The 26,780-nt window shown below is 34.6% G+C and overlaps 2 protein-coding genes across 4 annotated transcripts in view; one reads left to right on the top strand and one right to left on the bottom strand.

Moving 5' to 3' along the window:
- LOC124635026 (probable E3 ubiquitin-protein ligase sinah) overlaps positions 1 to 18,155 on the top strand; it is a 41,067-nt gene extending 22,912 nt beyond the window's left edge. For both annotated transcript variants that reach the window (XM_047170772.1, XM_047170773.1), the window contains exons 2-5: positions 889 to 1,018; positions 13,419 to 13,552; positions 15,053 to 15,222; positions 17,002 to 18,155. In XM_047170772.1, the coding sequence (XP_047026728.1) occupies positions 889 to 1,018; positions 13,419 to 13,552; positions 15,053 to 15,222; positions 17,002 to 17,578 (1,011 nt within the window). In that variant the 3' untranslated portion in view covers positions 17,579 to 18,155. The remainder of the gene's footprint in view (positions 1 to 888; positions 1,019 to 13,418; positions 13,553 to 15,052; positions 15,223 to 17,001) is intronic.
- LOC124635025 (adenylate cyclase type 2-like) overlaps positions 1 to 26,780 on the bottom strand; it is a 141,537-nt gene that overhangs the window by 80,215 nt on the left and 34,542 nt on the right. The gene's annotated exons all lie outside the window — the stretch shown is intronic.

Raw genomic sequence — 26,780 nt, forward strand, 5'->3', positions numbered from 1 at the left:
TGGACAAAGAACCAACCTCTCGAGTATGAGGGCGCGGGTTCGATTCCAGGTCAGGCAAGTACCAATGCAACTTTTCTAAGTTTGTATGTACTTTCTAAGTATATCTTAGACACCAATGACTGTGTTTCGGATGGCACGTTAAACTGTAGGTCCCGGCTGTCATTAAACATCCTTGGCAGTCGTTACGGGTAGTCAGAAGCCAGAAAGTCTGACACCAGTCTAACCAAGGGGTATCGGGTTGCCCGGGTAACTGGGTTGAGGAGGTCAGATAGGCAGTCGCTTCTTGTAAAGCACTGGTACTCAGCTGAATCCGGTTAGACTGGAAGCCGACCCCAACATAGTTTGGGAAATGGCTCGGAGGATGATGATGAGTATTTGAGCAATCATTTCAATAAGTACGACCAATATTCGTAATGACGTATAATAAGTTCTAAGTAGATAACGTTATTAAATGTCACCGCAATAAGGAAATAAGTGGTTACGTAACGATAGTGTACCTATATATTTACATGTCATAAACTATGTATATATGTAGGTAGGTATGCAAAGTGCATAGTGATTGAAATCTACACGTGTGAACTAATGCATGCGTTTTTGTAGTTTTAATTTGTTTATAGTGTGTTTTTTTTAACCATCAAAAACATAGAAAGAACCCAAAAACAGATTTTCGAGGAGATTTATTTTTAAAACTATTTTAAGCTCTGGTAGAAGATGGTGTGATCTCCTTCGCACTCCCGTATAAAAGCCTATGGTAATCCTTTGTAAATGGGCTATCTAACAATGAAAGATTTTTTTCAATCGGACTAAATGTTCCTGAGATAAGAGCGTTCATATAAACAAACTCTTTAGCTTTTCAATATAGATATTTTTTTTTTCTTTTGCCCTCAGTTCCACTCGGTGACGGACAAACGGTCACACAACAACGAATGTGGAGAGAACAGCGTTACCATAGTAACGGAGAAGAAGATAGAAGATGATTCCTCAGACTCTTCTAGTGGAGAAAACGTGGAGATTGAAGGTATGTCAACGTTTTTACATAGGATTAAAATAACAGATATGATTTGTATACCAAGACTTATCAACGATGGAGAATTAATCTGCAAAAGTTGCGTATGAAGACCAAATTAAAAATTGCTTTTTTTTTCACTCTCATTTTGCACTTAAACTAAATCGTAACCCTAATGAATTTCATGGCCCTTTGATACAAACCAGCGGTTGCTATGTAGTGTCACCAAAAATATTTAATCTTTTTGTATTTTACTGCTTACGTAAAAAATAGACTCAATAACATTTCAATTAAAACATGATTTGCGTAATACCATGAATCAAACTCGCAAATACATAGTTAGACATAAAAGGTATTTTACCTAGAAAACGTACCTATATATAGGTATAAGGTACCCCCTTTCCATATAAAATCAGAATTATAGCTAAGTATATGATGTAACAGTATGACCAACTGACCATGCAGTATTACGACGACCTCGACGACCTCGACGGCGCAATGGTCATCATGCCGGACTGCCGAACCTGAGGTCCCGGGTTCGATTCCCGGTTCGGTCGACATTTGTGTGATGAGCATGCTTGTTGGCCGTGGTCTGGGTGTTATAATTTGTATTCATAAATAAGTATATATGTAGCTATATGTAGTTTATCAGTTGTGTTAGCACCCATAACACAAGTTAATTAATAACTTACCATGGGGCTAGCCGACCGTGTGTGAAAAGTGTCCCGACATTATACTATAAAAGGTAATAATGATTATTACTATATAATATGACGTCAATAATAACATTGAATATTTTGCCAATGAATCATTTCGTTTTTTCTTTCACCTTCACGACCTATAAGTTCATGATTTCTTTTATTTTATTCTTTATAGAGTGTCTGTATGACTTTGAACTTCTCTAAGAGGATTATTGAGGCTAAGAATATGCTAAAAAAAGTAACAAAGTCTGTCCACATATTAATTAATATCACATAACAAGTTCGAATATTATATGCATAGATTATGCAAATCATTTTATTTGTTAAACTTTCAAGTTCAATGAGACGTAAACAAAACAATTGAGGTATTACAGTAACAAAGTTACTACTTACTACGAAATAAAACTGGTTGTCAAAAATACAGTTCAATACGGTAAATAACGTTTACTGGGCTGCGCACGCGTTGATCGATAAATCAAAACAAAAATCGTGAGTTCTACTTTTGTGACTAAACTTTGCTTCCCGTGGTTTTGTCCGCTAACTTTTGATACTACTTCATAAGCGGGTAAAAAGTAGTCTGCAGCCTACTTTATAGTTCAAGCTTACTCCATGTCAAATTTCACCTAAATCGGTTCAGCCGTTACACAGTAAAGTTTAATAAACAATCTTACAATGACGATGTTCACAGTAAAAGCCTAATAAACTGACTTTCTAATTAGTTTTTGAATTTATAAAACAAACAAAAATGTCGCTTATCTTTCTCATCTCAAAAAAGGTTTTAAAGTAAATACAAACATACTGCACTAATCACATTTGAAAGTTGTCTAATCTTAGGTTATTTTCACAATATATGAAACCGGTTTGTAAACCGGCCGGCGGCACTCGTGTGAAGTAAGATTTTGTAATCAAAGATACGTGTCATGGGTCCAATACCCTTCCCTACAGAGTATATTGGTAGTTCTTGTTCAATAACTATATCTCTCTCTATAGTTGGCTACTAGTATCTTAAATACAGTGTAGATAAGGGACTCGAAACTGCAAAAAAAATATTTTCTAAGTAACTTTGTCAAAGGTTCAGACTTCACCAATCCTCATTTGCAGACGATAACCAAAGCATTTTAATGATATCTTTATCAAAAATAGCTATGTACTTTTCACGCGTATTTACTCACGTTTCGGAGGAACTACGGCTGCCCGTAACCGGATAAAATATAGCCTTAGTTACTCGGAAATAGTATACATAGGACCAATCTCTCAAGTATGAGGGCGCGGGTTCGATCCCAGGTCAGGCAAGTACCAATGCAACTGTTCTAAGTCTGTATGTACTTTCTAAGTATATCTTAGACACCATTGGCTGTGTTTCGGATGGCACGTAAAACTGTAGGTCCCGGCTATCATTGAACATCCTTGGCAGACGTTACGGGTAGTCAGAAGCCAGTAAGTCTGACACCAGTCTAACCAAGGGGTATCGGGTTGCCCGGGTAACTGGGTTGAGGAGGTCAGATAGGCAGTCGCTTCTTGTAAAGCACTGGTACTCAGCTGAATCCGGTTAGACTGGAAGCCGACCCCAACATGATTGGGAAAAAGGCTCGGAGGATAATGATGATTACTCGGAAATAGTGTAGCTTTCCAAAAGTGAAAAGATTTTTCAAATTCGTCTAGTGGTAGAAAAAATATTTCTCTTTATTATACAATAAGTAAAGTGGTAGAGCCTAAATAACTTAAATTAAGTATTCCATAAATAACTTAAATTAAAAAAATACCCAGGCCTATAGAAAAAGTATCGACAAGTTAACACATAAGTACAGTTAGTAATAACCGTTATTTTATAACCAACTGTACCTATGTACAGAATGATCGTGATTCAAGTCGATCAAAATAATGTTACATGCGTGAATTATTGTTTGGGCACGCCCATTAGTAAAAAGTACTGTAGAGTTCAATGACCTTACATGTGTCTTACTACTAGCTTAAAATCGCGGTTTCGCCCACTATGACAAAAAGCCTGTCATCTTTTCTGATAAAAGACCTTTGTAACTGTAAAATAATGTTCCAAACATGACTAGTATTTACTGAGATTTTCACGCTTATACAAAGTAATTAATTCCTTAACTTTGTACTATCCGTCTATTTCCCAACGTAAAGGAAAAATATACGTAAACCCAAAAAGAGTTAATCGGCTCTAAAATACAATTTAGTATACCTACCAATTTAAATAGATTAAACTTTGTCTTATGCTACATTTTCAAGCAGACTTTATACATTAGACCATACTCAATTTAATCATTGATGATGTCATTATCACGTTTATTTACTATCTTATCTAGTCTAATAAATATTAAACGACTAGGTACAGTCAACTTCAGGTCAGTGGTAACAGTTTTATAGAAAAATCGTACTTATTACTATTGAGTTAAGGTGCATGACAGTTACCACTAATGTGCAGTTTACTGTACGAAACGAAATCGTTGTCTGACCTCTTTTTCAAGTCGGTCCCGAAAGCAATATGGTGCCCAAACAAATAAATATACGGGGAAGAAAAATATCGCGAGATTTCCGGGATAAAAGAGACCTATGAACTCTTTATTGTGACATCAATAGAAATGTGTGAAAATGTGATAACTATTATTCTCAGCATTAATAGGTATTATCTTCTGCCAGCGGTTTCACTCGTTTCCTGAAGGAACTATTTCCAGAAGTCGGTTAAAATGTAGCCTTTATTTAATTCTGATTGTATCAGCGATGTTATTTCCCAGTCTCATCAAAATCCGTTCCGCCGTTTGCGTGTGAAGAAGTGACACACATACAAACTTAGGTCTTTTTTCTTTGTATAAAATATTAAGTTTTTTATGTTGTTTTAAGTTTTATATCTTGCATTATACCAAATTAAATGCATTGTATGTTAATAAATAATGCGACCTTCACCTTTTTTTTAACGAAAGCAAAAACAAAACACTGTTGTAAAGATTAATTTATTGTAATGTGCCAAAAATATAATTCAATATCATTGAAAATGATATCAAATATCGTACGATATATAATTATACTGTTTACGAAGAAAAATATATATTTAGCTAATGATAAATTTATCTTTATTATGTTACTCATTCATAGATATAGACGAAATCCTTCATAACCTAAATCACTATCATTTTTATTAAAAAGCCAATAACATTATTATCGACTTAAATCATTAAAATACAGTTATACTATAACATATATTTCACGAAATGTTTCCTTTAAAAATCAAAAATGAGCCTTATGACCTTGCAAATAAGATTGAAAATTCTAATGAACTGTCATCTTGATATCGTGAATCACAATTTAGATGCCATCAATGACTTCATTATCTTCAAAGAATTTTTATAAGTCATAGTACGCAAAAGATGAGTATCTTTAATGTCTCATTGTTGATGTAATGAGTGTAGTGCAAAATTCATTTGCTTTAAGAGATAATGCGTATCTTTTCCGTAAAAGAAATGAGGGGGAAATTGCGTACTTAACTATTGTTCATCATTACTATAATGGGTCTAGTTACAAGAAAACGCTTATTAAATGAACAACAAAAATACCCAATCTGTCTATCAGTTAATTTTCAACAATTCAGTTGGTAAGACATGTAAAAAATCCTGAAATTTTCAAGGCAAACGCTGCAATTTATACCGTAAAAAAAGTAGGTACATTTTTCATATCTGGTTTTCCAAAACCATCATTCTTATACTGTAATCTTAGACGTACATTTCGTAATAAAGTACCTAATTATCCACAATACACTTATGAAGTGTTTATTATTTATCTAAAAGTCAATTTTTCCTGTTAACATTATGCAAATACAAAATTATGTTGCATTTTCCCCACCTCAAAGTTATTCATAAAACCACATGCATTTACGCACGAAAAAGTTTGTAGTAAAATAGTATTTATTTACTTATCCTCTTTAAAGTCACTTTTGATTCACTGTAATTACTTAGGTACTATTGGTATTTAATCGGTATATTGAATAGCTAAGGTAAATTGCGTTTGCGCAATTTATGAACAGCAGAGATTTAAAAAAAATACCAAAAAAAAGAATAGAGGTTACAATCAAGTAAATAGAATTTTGGAGACACCGAATTCTTTCAAGTCAATTCCTAAATACACAAAAAATAATACACTACAATGACGAAGTGAAATGTCATATCTACGCCATCCTGGTAGCAGGATTACGATCGACCTGCATACTCGTTCACACTTAATACGTTATTTTATTTTATTTTTCTTTCATAACACCATTTCAGACACTCATTTCCACAATTTGAACACAATGATGCCTTGCATAATAATTGTTGATAAGCACTCGTCGCCATTACGTAATTCGTAAATAGTTTGCATTGTGTGTGTATGGTCATTGGTGAACGGCTTTGACCATAGCTAATTATAGAATTTTGTGAAGCACGTCAAGTGTCACTTCCATTCACATTCGTTCAGAATGTTGTTATGTTAGTTAGTTTTTTCTATTTATATTTAGTATGTTTTTATAGCAGTATATTATATTTTATAAATATATATTACACACTTAGTATGTATATACTTAGTTAAGGTTACACACCGATTGACGTCACATGTTAGTGTTGGCCATCGCTGAAAACCAGCGCCGCAACTCTGTCTCGCATAGGGTCGCTGCATATGCTGAGCGAGGGCCATTTCGCGTGATCGTGACGCATAATTTCCTTTTCCCATTCTCTTTTTTTTTTCGTTTTCATTCCTGTTTTGTTTTATTTTTGTGAGCTTTTATATGTATTCGTTTTTGTGTGTGCGTCACGAACGCGAATAAACGTTTTGATTTGATTTGATTTGATTTGATTCATATTCTTCTTCCTGCCCCAATTTTATTTGGGATCGGCGCAATATGTCTTCCACTTCCATTCCTCCCTGTCACTCGTCATACTGGCACTCACTCCCTTCTTATTCATGTCATCTTTCAGGAGATCCACCCTTCTTAGGTTTTCGTCTACCTCTCCATCCAGTCAAATGTTTTATTATGAGACCAGTGAAACACAGATTCTTCATACGTCCAAACATTTGTGAAGATGAGTCATAAGTTTACTATTTAATTCATCTCTTTAGTACAATACAATATACATGTTTGCATGTTGATTGATTTTAATGACTAATAAGCCTTTGTTTAACAGTTGAACTCAATCAATTGGGGTGTTGACCTTTGCATTCAATGAGGAAGGTCGATTGTAACTAATGCCTAGTGTAAAAAATGAAGCGGATATGCAAGGAACGTGTAAATATTTTTGTGTATTTTCAACAGTTTAATTTGGTGTAATATATGTGTCTGGTTAAACTTCGGCTTAATTATTTGTCAATTGTCAGTTTAAAACTATTTAATAGTTTAAGAAAGACCATAGGTAAAACTCATTTACAAAAAATATCATCTAATGATGAATATCCACTTTATAGGTACTGAAGCTAGATTTTTACTAGACAGAAAAACAATACATTAACATTGAAATTAAATATTCTCAAATTACATGTCATTTTATTAAAAACAGATTTGACCTTGGTAAGTTTCTTAGCACCGAGCGACACAAAAACTAACGGTCCAATATACCAGTATAACACGAAAAACTTAAAACCACGCGTAAAATTTTCTCCAAAACAATTTCTGGTCACGTTATTTTGCACCATATTGGATATCGGAACAGCTACAAATTCGTAACAGTTTCAAATTTTTTGTTACTTCCAAAATATTTCAAGACTGGCTGTTAATTTTTTGTGAGAGAATATTTTGCTGTGGCGCAAAAATTGCGAATAAACGGTGACCTAGTAATGCTCACACATTATTATGTAATTATTAAATAGCCAGCCTTGACTGTTGTGGTATTAAAATTATGTAATGGATACGGCTTTATTACGAAGGGTTAGACTATATAATCTGCTCGACCTTCTATCAGTTAAAATATTAGTCTGGTTACAATATTTTGTAGTAGGTACATGTTTTTGGACTTTAGATCAAAAAATATTTTTGGTCCTTTGCTCAATGGGATGTCATGATCGTTTGAAATTAATCTTTGGTATTATTTCGTCTTTTTATTTCATTGTGATTAAGAACAGCTAAATTATAATTACGTCAAATATAATGAAAATGTTTACTAAGAGCTACATGAGAATCCGTTTGTTTTGCCGTAATTAATTGCACGCTGTAGATGTACAATAATTTGCTTACATAAGCGCTTGAAATACAACGAAATTACTCTCAAAATTCTTTACTTACGAATTACAATTTTAAATTACGAATGAGGCTCAATTACCCAATGATAGCTGCTACTTCTGCAGGATACTGAAGTCAAGTACGGGATGATAATGTTCACGTCAATAAACAAGCTGCTATAGAGCATAAGATTGATGTAATAACTTCCTCCAGTACATAGAACTAACTAGTTCCCAAGCATAATAAAATGCTAAAATACTAAATAACTCCCACCATACACCAACGCGAGAACACAAATGTTTAGCCTTGTAAATTACCTTAATTCTTGGTCAAAGGGTTTGCCTACCTAAATAACGTTCGCTACATTATGCATTATTATAACATTTACAACCTTCGTCTGTATTATAATAATATGAATATTTTATTACATAAACGGCTATAAAAGTAAGGTTCTTGTTTTTGTTGTTTTTATGCATCCGCAGCACTAACGTAGATTTGAGCAATTTAGCTGGCCAAAAGTCTTTTTTTTTTAAATAAAGGTTATCATCAAATTGTGGGTAAAATGGAAAGAGGAATACCCCAGCAATAAGAATTTATCACATCTACCTTCCAAACATGCGATATGCGCTTGCACCAGGAGTTGGAACTTGACCTTAGTGCAAATTTTACGTTATACGTTTTTAGAGATCTCGGTAGACGGTATTAAAGAAAAATTATTTTTGTGCTATCTAATTGATATTAAGCAACTTTTATGATGGATTCGAGTTGTGTAGGTAACAGTTATTATATTTTAATATATTTTAAGTGTGATCACTTAATTTTTTATAGTATTATTTCAATTTTAAAAGAGGGTGTGTAAGCAAAATAATTTTTTAGTAATTTTCTTGTTTAAACACAATTTTGTTATATTATCGCGTTCGACCGCGTAACATTTTTTTTAGTTTTAGATATTTGACATATTAAACTAGCTTACGACATATTTTTTGGCTGCGGATAGCTGCGGATGTCCGACTTACAGGCTTTTTAAGATTTGAAGCTCATACAAAAATAAAATACTTTTTTCTTTAAAATGTCACAAAGTGCATTTTTTTTTGTTTTGAGTACCTCTGGCGTAAAAATAGTGACCCAACGTTATATTTACAATAAAATACAATAGCAAGATCTGACTAATTTGGAAGAAAAACTAAATTACCTAGGAAACTAACTTTTGACCTATTAAGGTGACACACCTGATAATATAAGCAGTTTTAAACAAAGATTTGCATATTTTAAAATAGCTACGAAAGTAAGAAACTGAAACTGTAAAAAAAATCCTTAAAACTAATGAGAATTGGTTAAGCAGAACATTTGAACGCCCGACAAGTGTTGGAAATCGACCGGGGCGGCCATCTAAATCACTTAAAGATTGTAGTGAGAGGACTAAACGAAGGAAAACTAAAGAAATACGAAACTGAAGAAATGTGACCAACAAAAAAAAAACATCAAAACAAGATTATTTTGCCCTGAAACAATAAAATATGCTACTACCAGCTGAATCAAACACAGAGTCTGATATATCAGAGGCAGAAAGTGAGGAATAAAAAAATATTATTTTTTTTTTTACTACATTACATATTATTTTGAAATAGATATAATAAAAAATATCATAACTACTTTTAAAATGAAAATATATGATACTCTACATTAAAAAAAAATATTTACGGTTTTTTTTCAATAAAACATACTTATTATCAAAATACAATGCTTAAATAAAATAAATAATAAAATAAAGATAGAAAAAACGAAATACATTGTAAAATATTTTTGGCCGCCTAAATTGGTCAAATCTACGTATGTGCGCAGTTGAGACGAGTTTAGAATTTTAATTTTCGTATCTAGTTTTGTTGCTCTTTGGTTGAACGAAACATTTGTGTAATATGCATAAACTAACGATATAAAATCATTAAAAACTATGAGTGGAGATGCAAGTGAACAAATAAATGGAAAACAAACTTCAAGAATGAAAGAATGTGGTTTCCATAAAACTGAAGTTGGTATTGAGAAAACAGAAAACTATTATTATACAAATTGAAGCTCGTATGATGATTTAAGATGATATTTCAACATCAAAGCGCATACGTTGTAAGCATAACAATATCCCCCAGGGCCAGTTAATAAAGTGATCTTAGCAGGAGATCAAGCTACAAAAATAAATGACAATCATCAGAATGGTGATCTCGTTCATTCCTTTTTGCCGTTGCTGTATTATTTAAATCATTGTCTTCAATCAATTCAGTATCTTTTGTTATCAAATCAGTATAAGTTACATCATTCGCAATTTCTTCCTTATTGTTACCAGTATAATGTCTTAAATATTACTTAGCTTTTTGTAATATCTTGTTTGTAGTTTTACGTCATTCGTTGCTACACTTGTTCAATTCACCATTAGGTTTTGTTATGTCAATATTGTTACTGATTGTAACGTGAGCTTCAGCAACTCGGTCAGAGTTAAGATTTTCTTGAAAATCTTGTTTTACTCCAGAATTAGACGTTTGATTTTTAATGCATAATATTTAATCATCCAATATGTTTGTTGAGAAAAATATTTCTACTTTTTATTTTGTTACTATACCATTCTAGTCTTTATTACATTTTCATTGCGAGTTTCTAGCAGTTTTGTACCTTCTTCTTCTTCCTCCTGTCCTGTTCCCAATGTTATTTGGTGTCGGCGCAATATGTTATTCTCTTCCATTTTTCCCTGTCACATGTCCCTGTCACGTGTCCCTGTCATACTGACACTCAATCTGATAATATGTAATTTAAAACTTACTCTAGCATTTAAAAGATCGCTAAGGATTAAGAATCTAACCTTGAATTTTCAATACCAAAATATTGCAGACAGACCTTCGGCATATTTCCTAACCGCCTAGATTTTCATCGAGACTCGGTTGGCGTCCTTTCTCTTTCAACTGACATAGTTTGCAGTTGCCTCATGTTTTGATGTTGCATTTACCCACTTTGGATAGTAATGAAGAACTATAAATCAATAATATTAGCCTTTTTCTAGTTAGATTTTATTTAAAAATAGTTGGAGTCAAAAATAAATGCAGTCTAATAGTTCAAACATTATTATCCTGCCTCTTCTTTTTTTTTGGATTTAGGCAGCACGTCTTTTTCTTACAAACCTACCTACTCTTTTGTCATTTCACTAAGTAAATTCCTTAATTCTAATCTAGAATATCACCTCCAGCTTATTACTCTTTCTAAACAGAAAAGATACTAACTAGCATTCCTCATTTGTTAGATCTAATGTGAGGAAAAAATGTCTTTGAAGACTGAACTTACATTATCGGTCTAGCATTGAAACAAAAATATCAAGGCATTGCTAATCACGTGAGTACAGTCAGAAAATAAATAAAGAATATGATATAATACAGCATGACCTTATGATGTTGATGTTGATACTAGCCGCGATATCAATAAACCACAAACACTGATTATGAGATCATTGACTTCAACTGGCAAAGGCCAATCATTGAGCCTATTCAGAATAAAAAACATCATTGATTTTAATTCCCAGTTTTATAATATCAATTACACGTGTATATTTTATTTATAAATATAATTATACTAGAGTATACTCCAGTATAATCGGTATAGTCATCCGGGATCTGTTTTTGTTTTTTTTCAGCATACAGTCAAAATAAGAATGAAAATCCCAAAGATTTGGTTGAGGACTTCAAATACCTATCATCATTTGTTTACCATAACATGGATTGTCTAAAATACTAATATACTTAAGGCCCCATCGAGCCTTGACTCCTGTAAATAATAGCTACTAAAATCGTTAAAGTACCTAGGCATCTTATCCTAAACAAAAATGTTATGTGAAGAAATAAATTACAAGTAACACTTAATGTACATTTTATACTAGCTTAGAGTTCTATCAAGTTAATGGGTCACTTAAGTTAACTAGGTACAATTCATTAGTAAAAAACCGGGGATTTAGCTAATGAAAAGTACTCGCTTAGATATTTACGAAGCAATCGTACAAACAGCTTTGAATAAATTATGATTGAAGTTCCCTAATAACTAAAAAGAAAATAAACATTACTATCGTTAATGGTAATAAAATCGATTATTTATTAACTTCTTCAAGTTTGGTCATTGATGAAAATAGAATTCAATATCGATTGGAAGCTATTATAGATATTAAAGTTAATGGAGATACTGATATAAACACTCTAAATTATCTGCATTTAAACAATAATTGTTATCTAGACATTGCAATAAAAGAAGCACTCTAGATAGAACGCCTGCTACATAATGCAAGTGCTAGAAATCAAGGCATATCGATCTTACTATAAGAGTGTATGTTACATAATGAACTTGAAATCTTAGGTCACATTTCAAGGTCAGGCATATCAACATTCTATAGAAATATTACATATTTTAAATATACTTGTGTAATAAGAATTTGTTTAATTTCAACATGATGAATTGATCATGAATCCAATGATAATTATTAAACATCAAGACAGCCTAAAATCATTCTCAATTTAATCTAAACATTATGTTGTACAGAACTTTTTTATAAACTTAAATTACAGGTTCATATATAACTAATGACTCAGGGCATTCCTTTGAATTTTCTGGAATATTTTAAATTAGGAATTACTTTTAATGAGTCATCAAAAAAAAATTATACGCATCCAAGCCACAACATTGCACGGCATGAGTACAAACACGCGTTAAACAAACCAGCGTTATTATATAAGCAGACAACTCTATTATTAAAGTTGAAATAATAAAGATAACGGTACAGACTAATGGAAGAATGTACTGAATGTTAATCGTTATATAAATAATTATAGTAACTATATTTGTGTACGATATATCACCAAGTTCATTGTTTAAGGAAATATGTCTATAACTTAATATAGACGTAGAATAATATGGCCTGATTTTAATGAGCCCTATGTGATTGAAAGTATCAAAGATAACAATGATGATACTAAACTTTATTACGTCACTACGATTAACTTGTAGAGCCTCTTCTCAATAATTTACCTTCTCCGTATGAGGTCATTGATGACAAAATATTAAGTGATAAATCTTCTAAGAAATAACGCGTCATTGAGTCACGCCCACATCTTTCAACTATGACTGTTTAAATATCTGAGATTTACGATAAAGTCATCGACGTATATCATTATTGTTTTTTCTTATTTATACACAATGAGGTAACGAGGAAAATGTCCAGAAAGGGTGATAATGTAAATAAGTTTTATTTTAAGAACACGTGTTATCGTGAAAACGAAACGTAGGTAAATCAAATATCTTATGGTCATTACAAACGCTTAAAGCAATTTTATGTCTACTTGATCGAATCCACGTCATTGATCCAGAATAAACAAATTCTAATATAACTACACATTCTTTCTCCACTTATGGTTGTTTTTTGCGCCATTTCTTATACTACTACTGCTTATCTACGTACTTTACTGACAAATGTTTTTTCTGTCTTCCCCAGATAAATCTCTACCACTAGTACAGCCAGCTCTGGTAGCCCCGGAAGAAGGTCATGCAGCTCAATGTGCCTGCCCCAACTGTGATGAACTCCTGTCACGATTCTCAGAATGCAGCATATGCTTGGAACCATTACAAGTAAGTATTTGGATCCATACAAAGCTATTATAAACTATAAAACGAGTCATTTATAACGCTTTTTATTTAAAAAAGAAAATTAATGCAAATATTTTCAACTCTAATCTATGAACTCAAGAAAAACACGTTCAGATTTGAAATCCTTATATCTCACTTAAAGCGCGTTCGTTTAATATTCATCAAAGAGATTATAAGACTAACCGTACTCTGTATGAAAATGAGCTAAGGGTGTGTTTGCTTAGACCTTTCTTGCCTGTTGCTGTGAATCTCTTTTTAGGTCAAATTCTAGCTTTGACTGAGGACACATCATGACGAGGTCTTACACTTTAATTACTAGCTTGAAGCCTTCCAGTAATTACATTATTAACGATACCACGTCTGACGTGATTTTCACATTAAAATACGCATTAATTTGACGCTGTTTTATTAGCTTTACTACCTACTCAAACTACGTTTATATGTTATAAGTTAACATGCAAGTAAACAATGGAAGAAAGCGTAATTTTCCTGTTTAATTAAAAGCTAGAATGTTTCCCTCATGTTAATATCACGGCAAAGGAGTAACGTAGAGAATCTTAACAACTGTTAGCGTAAGACCATGTGTGCTAGGCTCTGTAAGTACTGATTCATTACGACGAATTTAAATACTGAGCTATTGTGACAGCTGTCAAAATACTCTTGCCACTTTGGTTGAGAAACAAAGGCTTTACATAATTTGAAACAATACTTATACAAAACATTATAAAGAACATTTACATTAAATTACACTTTTTACTATTTACCTTAAATTGTTATTCATTATGTCATCACTTAAACTAAATTCTTCAAAGTAATACTATTTTATGCTAATCACATCAGAATGAAACAATCGCTCAATCAAAAAATTTTAAAAAGAACAATCGCTCAATACAAACATTTAGACAGTCTCTAGAACATTTTATTCCCTATAAGAAAATTCATCGTTGACAAACCGTACTTACTTCAACTACATGCAAGTTAGTGCTAGGTGATTACACGACTACCGTGCACAACTTAGGTGTTCTAATAGTTCATTATGTCTAAGTTAAGTAAGCAAGACACCGCCATGTTTCATGTATAATGCTTGATTTTCCATCAAGTATTTTCGCTATGCAATTCCTTTGCGTTTAGGAATTTATTCACGATCAAAGACGAATATGAATTCTTTGAATATTTTAGCTGTTTAAAGTCTTTGTTATGCTCATAATCTTAATTAGAAATCGCTAATGTGATAACCAACATAATATTAAAATTTTCTCAGAAATGGATAAATTATATCTGTGTGATTTGTAGTATGAATGTCATGTTAAGAGCTATGTAAAAGTCGATTGCCGTCACAACAATCCTACCGTTTGGATCACACTCTTACTCATTCATACCTCTAGTCTCCCGTACAGCATTTTGCTGTCCTTTATTTGATGATTTAACTTAACCAATTTTTTATCAACCCCTTATTAACGTTCTTTTTTCTCAATTTTCCAGTGTTGCGGTCCCTGCGTATGCCCATGGTGCGGCGGTGTTTGGTGCGGGCGGTGTTCCCGGCGTATGTCACGGTGTGCGTGGTGCAGGGGAGCGCTTAGGGCTCCGGCTGCCCCCTGCCTGGCTCTGCAGCGACTTATCAACGATCTCATGCTACCGTGTCGGAACTATAGGTAGGTTGCGAAGTTTATTTAGTTGGCTGTTAACAAAAGTGTTTATTTGATAGTTATGGTTTAGTTGTCCTCATTATATTTTTGTAACATAAACAACAATACAAAAATCCGGACTCTGATCCTCCTCCTTTTTGGGAAGTCGTTTTATTAAAACAACATTTCATGTTGTAAGTTATTAACTAAATACATAAAAACAAAGAAAAAGTTGACAAATACTATTGCCTCACTTGGCAATTTATGTTACCTACCTACATTTAAAGGGGAAGCCCATTCTGACAATAAGGTCTAAACAGCTAAACCATCTGGAACTGTCAGTATTATGAATCATATTTCTACTAACACAACACTTATAGAAACGAATAAAATAAATAAATAATTCCAACGCACTTTGACGTACCGTTGCGTCACAGTCTAGGAATACTATCAGTCGTTACCTAGGAAATACTTAATACTAGTCTAGAGTATTTCCTGTCTATCTTGAGTATGTCATCAGATTCAAAGGCCCAGTTACAAAGCGTAGAGTGAACTATGGAACATTCTGGAACACTAATATCAGTAGCTGTTCCGATGAAGTATGTAGCTACTTCGTTGCTTTAGGTATTGTGTGTATAGAGGTTTCGTGCAAGAAGTTTATGCATAGGCCTGCTATAAATTTCATTATTCAATGTTGAAACTATTGTAGACTAATAGTATTGTTTTGATATCTTTACTTTAATGATTATTAAGTCTAGTAACTCTTAAGTTTAAAAACAAGTGACTGAATTAGGACGGAATACGACTAGAATTACATTTTTAAAGTCATGTCTACTTTTATCACTGAAAAAAATACGTGACAAAGACAATATTATGATAGGCTCTTCAATATAGACAATAAACCACTTCAATACCAATACAAACATAAATCGATATCAGCTAAACCAATCTCTATTTTATCGACAATAGTAAACGTGAAATTAACCGCGTCATATTAACTTAGGTAACTCATAACAACACTTGTTTGACAAATAAAACTAAGCTTTCCGATAAAACATTAGTGATATATTAAAGTTACGATTTTATGACTAAGGCTGTTTGCAGACTTGGCGGTGACCGTCATGTCATTTACAATTAATTTCATGCCTTATATGTGACGGTTAGAAGTTGGTTATAAATGACGTGATCTCAGATTTGTCTTCATTAAGTTCTCTCAAAATTTTGGTTTAGTTGCTCCTTCAACCCTTAACGGGAACTCTATACTTAATCTTAACCTACACCTAGTGAGAGATAATAACTTAAAAATGCTAAAGAATCTTAATTTGATTATTCATATACTTACTTATTTAGGTATAAGTAACACTGTTAACTTATCGATAGTTTAGTTTGATGTCCTAAAACTAGTATCAAATAATACCTATCTATCCGAAAAAAATCGCGTGATCAAATCATCTACAAAAACTCGTATTTCGTCGCTCCTAATGCATTATGTATTTGTTGATCTAATAAACAAGTTACGTTAATTTTCATGTTTAATTCATTTATTTTCAAATTAGTATGTACCACTTACGAGGCAGTACCAAGCACTGCTAAATTAATAATCAATTGATTTGTAACAACCAGAAATTCTAATTTCTTCACTTGCATTATGATGATGATGTTATTACGACCAAATGAAGCATTTTATTGCATAGTTATTTACATATTACATGTTTTGATCTCCATAAACATGCAGTCTCCACTAAAATTATGATCAAATGCAGATTTCAAATTCAAAAATTAACCAAGTCATTTCTTTGTTCACAGACGCGGTTGCACAGAACTTCTCACAGCGGTAACGAGAGTGAAGCATGAAGAAGACTGCAAATTCGACACCATGATCTGTCCCATCACAGCCAACTGCTGCTCAGTACCCTTCGAGGAACTATCATCACATCTACAGAACAATCACAATATCATCGCGGTATACTCACAGAAGATCAAAATCTTAATAGAAAACTTCCAAACGAAGTTGAAGAAAACAGCGTGCTGTAGAACAAAATACAAGATTATATTGCTGCACCAGAAAAGCGCTTTCATCATTAAAGTATGTATCTACAACTACCATGTAAGAGTAGAAGTGATGAGGAGGAAGCTTGGCTACATCGCCGATGTGAAGTCAGAAACGAAGAAAAGCGATTACTGCGCTTTGATAGAATTCCAAAGCAAAGCCCTTTGCACTAAATCTGCTATCCTCATAGAGAATGAAGCGTACGGCAAGAAGGCTGAAGTACAATGGAACGATGTGGTCATGAAATCAGAAAACGACGAAGCCATCACTATTCATGTAAATATCGGTAAATCAGACTCAGATTTACTTAGAAAAGATTACGCTGAATCTTGAACGATTGATGAAAAATTTTATAGTGATGTTCTTCTATTTACGAAAGCATCATTTCGCTTTGAACAAGCGGGTGCTGAGAATATCGAGTGTGGCATCGATGCTAGTGTGCTCAATGCAGTGACAGACTATTTTACAATAATTCACAATTATCATTCCGATTAGATTATGCATTTAAATATAAAAATAGAATCATTTGTATTTAATGACGATGTGATTGAGACGCTTGGATTAAGTAATGCTGTTGGTGGTTTTCGCAAACTCAAGTGAGATGATAAAAAAGATGATATTGGAAATGTTAATGAAGATCCACAATTTTTGTGGAAAATGATGATGTTACGGCTATTATTTGTCTAAATAAAGCTCCTGTTAACATTATTAAAAATAATCATATAGAGGGAATTATATCAAGAGGTGAATTCTAAAAATGACCTCTAAAACGTGTATTAAATGTTTAACTAAATACTTGAGTTTGCGAATAACCGCCAATTGTGACTGATGTAGCCTTAGTATTAGAATAATGTATAGTATTTAAGAATATATTATATGTAAGATAAAAATACATCCTTAGATTTTTTAACATTTGCATTTTTATTTATATCCTCCTGTAGTTTATATTGCAATTAATTTCTGCATAAATGAACTCTTTTTAGTGCTAATCCTAAATTATTATTTTGATGTCTGTAACTAGGTATGATTGAAGATGATATGTGTTCGGAGTAACCGAACACCTTGGATTGTGGGCCGAGGCTCACGTGTTTGCGTAAAGGTGTTCGGTTACTCCGAACATATTCCCGACCAGCAAAGATGAGGGAGGCTGGGGTGTGCATCCATTACAAAAAAAGTATAAAGTATAAACAAAAATACAAAAAATATTATTATACAATGTTAAACAAAAATAGAAAAATATTATTCCGAATCGTTATTAAAAACTAATTTACGGAACACGGGTCTGGGTTTGCTAAACTCTTTCATCTCGTGTTCTTCTTGAGCTTGCGATTGGTGTTTGTTGATCCTAGAAGTCCTGGGCATTGGTTGAGCTTCGTTGATCGTCTCTTCCGGGGTTGTATTCCAGCTTCTACATAATTTTCGATATAGGAAAACAGCGCATAAGATAACCACTATCCCCAATACGATGTAGATAACCGCATAGTGATGTATGTCGTGGTTAGACATTGAAGTGATACTTTCATATTTCTGTTCTTCTTTCAACTGTTTTAACTTCAAGTCTATCTCTCTAAGCAAGTTGTTGTGCACTGTTTCTGTTTCATTTGATTGGTTGTCCAAATTGTCCTCGTATCCTTGATCAATAGTCAGATTGATTATGTGGTTAATCGGTGCCAGGACTGCTGTTTGAGTATCATATTTGACCTTAAATTGACTCTCATAGTGTTTGTGTCCATGTATTGTAAAAGAGTTTGTTGTCATTACGCAATCGCTATCAAGAGTAATGACATTAGCGCGCATAAGTATGTGCGGCGTAATCCGATCTCCGCATATGATTCGCACTTGACACTGCTCGCAACATACATATAAATATGTGTTTATTTTTGTTAATGAAATGAACTGGCTTTTGCACGCGTCACTGCTTGTTTTGCATACATTATTTCTCTCCAGTATGCAAAGATCTTCATCTGACTTCATCTTGTATATCGGTGTGTTTGAGTCACACATGTATGTTGAGCTTCCTCTGGTTATACATTTCTGTAATATTTCTGTAGTTATAGGTGAATAATTGTCTTTCTGTAAGTTAATGGCAACGTAATCTGAAACTGGAGTGATTGCGAGAGTCATGTTTTTTCTGTACAACTTCGGTACTGCAATGAGGTGATAGAGATCATAAGTTTCTCTGTTGATTAATGGTATTTTTATCTCGAATATAAAATACTTGTCTGTAACTCTGGCTCTTATCTTCATAAGTTCGTATATTTGTTTCAAATCTGTGTGAATGTTTTCAATCGGTAGAGTAACGTCGCCTGTTAATAAGCCAGAAATAACATTCAATTGATGTTGTAGTTGTTTTGGTGTTAATAAATGCAGATTTACTCTTCCCTGGTAAACATCAGAAATAGTGTCCAACATCATGTTTTGAATGTTTTTCAGATTTTGAAGCATACTGTTCGCTGCAATTGCTGTTAGAATAAACTCTTGCTGTTTTGTTATTTCGTTTACTTCCGCTTGGATAGTGTTCAAAGCTTTATCAAGGCTGTTCAGGTGTTTGTTTATGACTTTATGTTGCATGGCAACCATTTTCTCCATCCTTTTAATTAAGTTGTATTCAGATTCTACTACCGATGTTTGATTACTCCACAAATTCTTCAAATGTGCTTCGTTTCGTTTTATAAGTTCAATGTCTTGGGCGTACTGTTCTGCGAAGCGTTCATCTAATACGCCGAACAGTCCATTGGCGAGATATCCAATGCCGTTGATAAGCCCGCGACGCCGTCTGGAGTGCTCTATGAAATGTTGTGTCAGCAACAGCTGGTTATAATACTGCAACTCCGTGTACTCGTGACTTTGTTGTGGTACAATCATGTTACATTTGTTGGTATTGTTCATGCGATTGCAGGATTGTTCCAGATAGCTTGAATATTTTTTGAAGGCAGTTATTCCTTCCCAGTACGGTGACATATCGTAGTAGGCTACCAACGTCCACTGGTGTCGTATGAGTTGCATTTTGGCAATGGGATCAAAGTAGATTGCTTGATTTTCGTTCAGTTGGGTGATGTTACTTGTTCCGTAGGCATTTGAAATAAGAGTCATAAAGAATGTTAGTGCCATCACAACGGAGTACAATGTAGCGGAAATGCAGTGCCTCTTGTTTCCTTTCTTTCCTGTTTGTTTAGTTTGTTTGTTATCAGTTTTCGTTTCAGGTTCATCTTGCGCGGGTCGAATAGGTAATAAACACAATTTGACTATTGGCCGCTTGATGATCCCATGTTGAGTTTTCAGTGAAACAACACGTACATATCCGTCGCGCCCAGGGTGCAGTTCGACTACTCGAGCCATCGCCCACTTCCCGGCTGGTAAGTTTTCATCTTGAATAATGACCAAATTCCCTACTTGAATGTTATCCTGAGGTTTTAACCATTTGTTTCGTGCGTTAAGTTGTGACAAATATTCCGACTTCCACCTCTTCCATATTTGTTGAAATAGTTGATTAGTCAAATACCATCTTGTTCTTCCATCTTCAGGTGTTTCTATGATTGTTACTCCTGCCCTGCCTGTGAGAAAGTGGGCTGGTGACAGGTAATCAAGATCATCAATGTTTTCTGTTAGGGCGCACAAGGGTCTTGAATTTAAACAGGCTTCAATTTGTGTTAGTATTGTGTAGTATTCTTCAAATGTTAATTTTTGTGACCCAATCACTCTTCTCAGGTGGTGTTTTAAGCTGCGAACCGCGCGTTCCCATAAACCTCCGGCACTGGGCCACGACGGGGCATTAAAATGCCATTCAATGTTCATATCAGCAAGTATACCCATGAAGTTGTTATCAAATGTTTGTTGCACTTGTTCGTGTTCTTGTTGTAAAATACGATCAGCGCCCACAAAGTTGGTTCCACAGTCGCTATACATATAGCGTGGGGCTCCGCGTCGGGCCGTCATTCTTCTTAGGGCCGCCAAAAAAGCTGTACTTGTTAGATCTGTTACAAGTTCCAGGTGTATGGCCTTTGTGACCATACAAATAAAAAGTGCAATGTAACCTTTCATCGACCTTGCGTTCCTTGTTTTGTTGCTCTTGATTTCAACGAAACCGGTGTAGTCCACTCCGGTGTGGTAAAAGGGCGGGGCTGGCTCCGTACGTGCAGTGGGTAAATCACCCATTATCTGTTGATGTTGCTGTGGGTTGTTTTTGCGACAAATCACGCAGTTTCTCAGACGTTTTTTCACAGCGTTGTTCCCTCCAGGTATCCAATACTGCTGCCTCAGATTGGCCAGAGTAAGGCGAGGACCTCCATGAAAGGTAAGTTTGTGAGCTTCGTCCACTAAAAGCTCAGCCAGACGACTATCACGTGGTATGATCTTTGGATGCTTCATCTCCATGTTCAATGTTGAGTTTTCAAGTCTGCCTCCAATGCGTAAGACACCAGATGAGTCAATGAATGGATTTAAATTTAATATTTTACTTTTTGTACTTAGTCTTTGCTTATTGCGTAAACATTCAATTTCCGATCTAAATTCCATTTGTTGCACGTTTTTAATTATAAGTAGTTTTGCTGCAGTAAGTTCATGTAATGTGAGATATGATGGCATGTCTGTTCGCTTAGGTGCAAATGCACGTAACAACCATGCAATTATTCTGTTTACTTTATTGAATGAGCTGTGTTTATGCAATAATGTTTCAATAATGTTTTCTTCTTGTTCTTTAACAGTACATGATTTATTTAACCTTACTTCTTCTTCTGTTGTGTAGGTTGGGGTCTCTTGTTCTTGATTTTCGAATGTTGTGAGCCATGAGGGCCCGTGCCACCATAAAATGTTGTCTCTTAATTGTTGTGCGTATAAACCCCGACTCGCTACATCGGCTGGGTTTTCGCCCGACTTTACATAACGCCAGCATGTGCTCGGTATTGTTTCAACTATTTGTTGCACTCGGTTGGCGACGAATGTTTTCCATCGAGTTGGTTCGCCCTGTATCCATCCAAGCACGACCATTGAGTCCGTCCAACCATATATTTGTGTTTTATGTTCCGAAAGTGCATCCTGTGTTTTCTTCATAAGTTTTGCTAATAAATGTGCTCCACTCAACTCTAATCTGGGTAATGTTACTGCTTTTTTGTGAGGTACCAGTTTTGTTTTTGCGGCCAATAGCACTGGCTCTGTTTCGTCGTTGACTCGTGCGTATAAGACACAAGCAAAGGCTACAAGAGACGCATCGCAGAAGCCATGTAGTTCTATGATATCTTCCTTGCGACTGCGTATCCATCTTGGTACCTCATATTGATTAATTGCGCCGAGCTCGCTTTTAATCTTGATCCACTCCTTCTGAATTTCAATTGGCACTTCATCGTCCCATTTCATGTTTTTCTTCCAAACCCTTTGAAACAACAGTTTAAGTTTGGTTGATAAAGGTGCCATCCAACCTAGCGGATCGAAGACCTTTGAGATCTCCGATAACAGTGTTCGTTTTGTTATTCTGGTGTTGTCTTTAGGTTTGTTTGTGTTGTACTGAAATGTTAATTTATCTTCTGTTGAGTTCCAACATAAGCCCAATGTTTTCGAAATGTTTTCTGTTTTAAATGTAAATACTTCATTGTTTGATTTGTTTCCGTCCTTCTTAATGTTATCCAGTAGCTTTTTCTCATTCGACGACCACTTCCTTAAGTTAAAACCACCTAGTTTCATTAGTGCGTTCAAATCCGAGATTAACTGTTTGCCATCTTCAATTGTGTTTGTCCCATGTACAAGGTCATCCATATAAAATGCTGATTCGACAACTTTTGAGGCTTCTGGGTATGTTTCACGTTCATCGGCTGCTAGTTTTCTTAAAGTCATTATTGCCAGAAATGGAGCGGCGCGGGTTCCATATGTGACAGTTGTTAAGCAAAATGTTTGAATAGGATGTTCTAGAGACTCTCTCCAAAATATTTTCTGATACTTTTGATCTCTTTCATCTACTGCTATAAAACGAAACATCTTCTCAATATCACTCGTAAAAGCATATTTATACTGTCTCCATTTTAAAAGAAGTGTTTGTAGATCAATTTGTAAATTAGGGCCGGTATGCATGAGATCATTCAAACTGTACCCTGTATTTGTTTTATGAGAACCATTAAATACCACCCTGTATTGTGTTGTTAAAGAATCGACACGCTCAACTCCATGATGCGGCAAATAATACTCAGGTGTCTGGTTACTAATTGTTGTCGGTATCATATGTTCCATTGTTTTATATTCATTCATGAAGTTCTTATAGTCCTGAGCCAATTTTGGTTGCCTTTTAAATTTGTTTTCCAAGGTTCGAAATTGTGCCAGTGCAGTTTGTTTAGAAGACCCAAGTTTACTTGTTATGTCTTCCTTTAACGGTAACCTGACGACATAGCGTCCATCTTCTTTTCGTGTTGTAGTTTCGTTGTAAAATGTTATGCATTGTTGATCTTGTACTGATAAAGGAGACTGCTCACTGATCTCTTCTATTTCCCAAAATTTTTGTATCTGTTCAATGTTATGCACTATGTTGCACTGGTATGTTTTGGCGGTTCCACATAGCAACCAACCAAGTTTTGTTTGTTGTACGACGGGCTGAGTTGATTCGTCCCCTTTTATCATGCCACTTAAAAGAATTAAAGAATAAACATCTGCTCCAAGCAAAATGTCAATGGGTCGACTAATGTAGAAATCGGGATCCGCAAGGGATATGTTTTCAATAATGTTCCAGTTTGGCTTTTTGAATGTTTTGTTGGGTAAGTTTCCAATCAAGCTGTTCATAATAATGACGTCAGTTCGAAACTCGTAGTCACTGTAGATCGAGCGGCAATGAATGTTTAGTAACCCTTTTCCACTATTTTCCTTTTCTCCAACGCCAATAACCGTTCCTTTGCAATGTTGTCTTTTCAGATTTAACTGTTGCGCCGCCCTTTCTGTTATTAAGGAAACTTGCGATCCTTGGTCTATTAACGCTCTCATATCATGATAAGTTCCATCAGTACCCTTAACCTTCAGCATAGCGGTTGACAACAAAACCTCGGCTGATAAGTCATTTTCATTACTTTGACGCACGTGAGGGTTTTGAATTTCATTTTGTTTTGCTACATTTGTAGTCGATGTGTTGTACCCAATATTGCAGGCATCGTGAATAATGGTATTATGTTTCTTCGAGCATTTTCTACATGTTTGAGGTGATTTACATGGATTGCCATTATGACTAAATAAACAATTCATGCAGACTTTTAATTCCTTCACTGTTTTTAATTTCTGTTCACTGGACATTTCCAAGAATCTTTTGCAGTTATAAAGTCCGTGGCCGTTGTTGCATAATGGGCATTTTATTGTAGTTATGTTGCATGTTGATTTCGTAATAACTTGTTTGTCTGCGCTTCCCTTGTTGTAATTAAAATAATTGTTTGTTCGATGGTAAGGTAATTTTCCATATGATGTTGATGGATTTTGTTGAGAATATTGATTGCCAAATTTCTGTGGCAAGGTTTCGCTCTTGCGACGAGATGACTCTAGTGCAGTAAACTTTTTTTCCAAAAAGTCTAAAAAATCTTTGAGAACCGGTAACTCACGGCGATCTTTCAACGAGTCTATGTACTCGGAATGGGAGTCAACATCTAACTTTTGATCCAAAAGATGTACAAGTAAAGGGTCCCAGGTGGATATGTCCACACCCAGGTTTGTTATTGCATTAAGGCACTCTTGAGTGACGTCATGCATCTTCTTGATTGGCGCTAATGCTTGATGTTTTAAAACTGGTAAATCTAGTAACATGTTGATGTGAGATGTAAATATAAGCTTTTTGTTGTTGTAACGGCGGTTAAGGATATCCCAGCAAACTGTGTAGTTGTCCGAACTAATCGGCAAGTGTTGGATGAGACGCTCAGCTTCTCCTCGAATCTTACTCTTCAGAAACTGCATTTTTTGCGCCTTAGATAGTGAAGGATTGTTGTGGATAGCTTCCGAAAATAAATCCTTAAAGGACACCCATTGGTTGTAACTGCCGTTGAATGTTGGTACTTCTAAGTTAGGTGTTGTTTTGTCTCTATGTTTTTCCGACCACATTTTAGAGTTAATAGACTTCTTCAAACGGAGGTATTGCTTTTCGTATTTATCGTACAGTAGTTCCAACTCTTCTTTACCTTCGGCTTCCAATTCACTTTCAATCTCCCAGTGAAGACAGTCTATGATTTTCCAGCGTGATTCCAATGTTTTGATCGCATCTTCAAGTTCCCAATGTTCTAATAAAATACCTACGTCGATGTTCGATATGGTACGCTGGAAGGCTCTGTAATTAGCTGTTTGTTTTCGCAGTTTTTCGGTTAGCTTATTGTTAGTGTTGTTGGTTTCGGACTTCTCTTCTGTACTCTTGGTTACAGTCTCCGCATGTTCTTCCTGTTGCTTTATAATTTTTGTTAGATCAACACTCTCTATAGTTTTGTTAGATGTTGTTACGTTTTCTCCAGCATCCTGTTTTATGTACTGTTCTATGAAGTTTAATGCTTCCAGATAGTAGTTTCTTGTTTCGATAAAGTAACCTCCTGTGAAGTAGTCACTAGAACGATCTTTACACTCCTTCAAAACATCATCATTCTCCTTATACTCTTGAAACATAAGTTTTAATTCTGTTGCTTTCTTCTTAGCCACTAGCTTCCTGCGTTCCATGTTCTCCTTCTTGAAGTTAGTGAAAATCCTCTCGATTAATGTTGTAAGCTCAGCTTGTCTTGTTAGAAGATCTTCCATTGTTATTGTTTGTTATTAAGTTGTTGTTAATGTTAAAATGTTAGCGCACACACCCTATACTGTTATTGCTGATTCCCTCTGTGCCCTGGTACTCGCTGTTGTGATACAAGCACCTCTCAAACCGACTGGTGAGACCCGCTTCTGGGAGGCCAGTCGATTTGATAGCACAAAACACTGGTAGACACCAAAACACAGCAACACTCGAAGGACCAATGTTCGGGGATGTGCGTTGTTTGTTGATGTTGAATGAGATGAGAAACTCGCGATTATCGTTAACTTTGTTTATTTACGAAAATCGTTACAAAAATGTTAGTTGAATGCACGCCCGTGTACGATGACGACCGAAAATGCACTAAAAGCTAAAAATTGTGGGCCGAGGCTCACGTGTTTGCGTAAAGGTGTTCGGTTACTCCGAACAATATGAATCAGTAATATCATCTGGATTAATATTATTGCAGAAAAATATCAAATAGCAAAGCAAACCAGTAGCTATTTAAAAGGATAATTAATTCACAACTGCTAATTACTACATCTGCATGAAAATCTGTTTACAAATTACCTAGCTAAATTGTATTTCCGTACATTAATCAGCATGTTTATAAAATCATTCAGATTCATATCTAAGTTTACTGTTCAAACGCAACTTAGTAAGTCGATAGCTATGTGATTGACGTCAGCTTTGCCCTCTAAAACTGCATTCAAATCAATTATTTTATTTACGTTAGTAAGAGTGATAAAATCCTCATAATTATTATATAATAGTAGATAACATTTAATTGGTTGTCTAAACACTAACGGCCAATTT

Source organism: Helicoverpa zea, chromosome 12 (assembly GCF_022581195.2).
Source record: "Helicoverpa zea isolate HzStark_Cry1AcR chromosome 12, ilHelZeax1.1, whole genome shotgun sequence".
Lineage (NCBI taxonomy): Eukaryota > Metazoa > Arthropoda > Insecta > Lepidoptera > Noctuidae > Helicoverpa > Helicoverpa zea.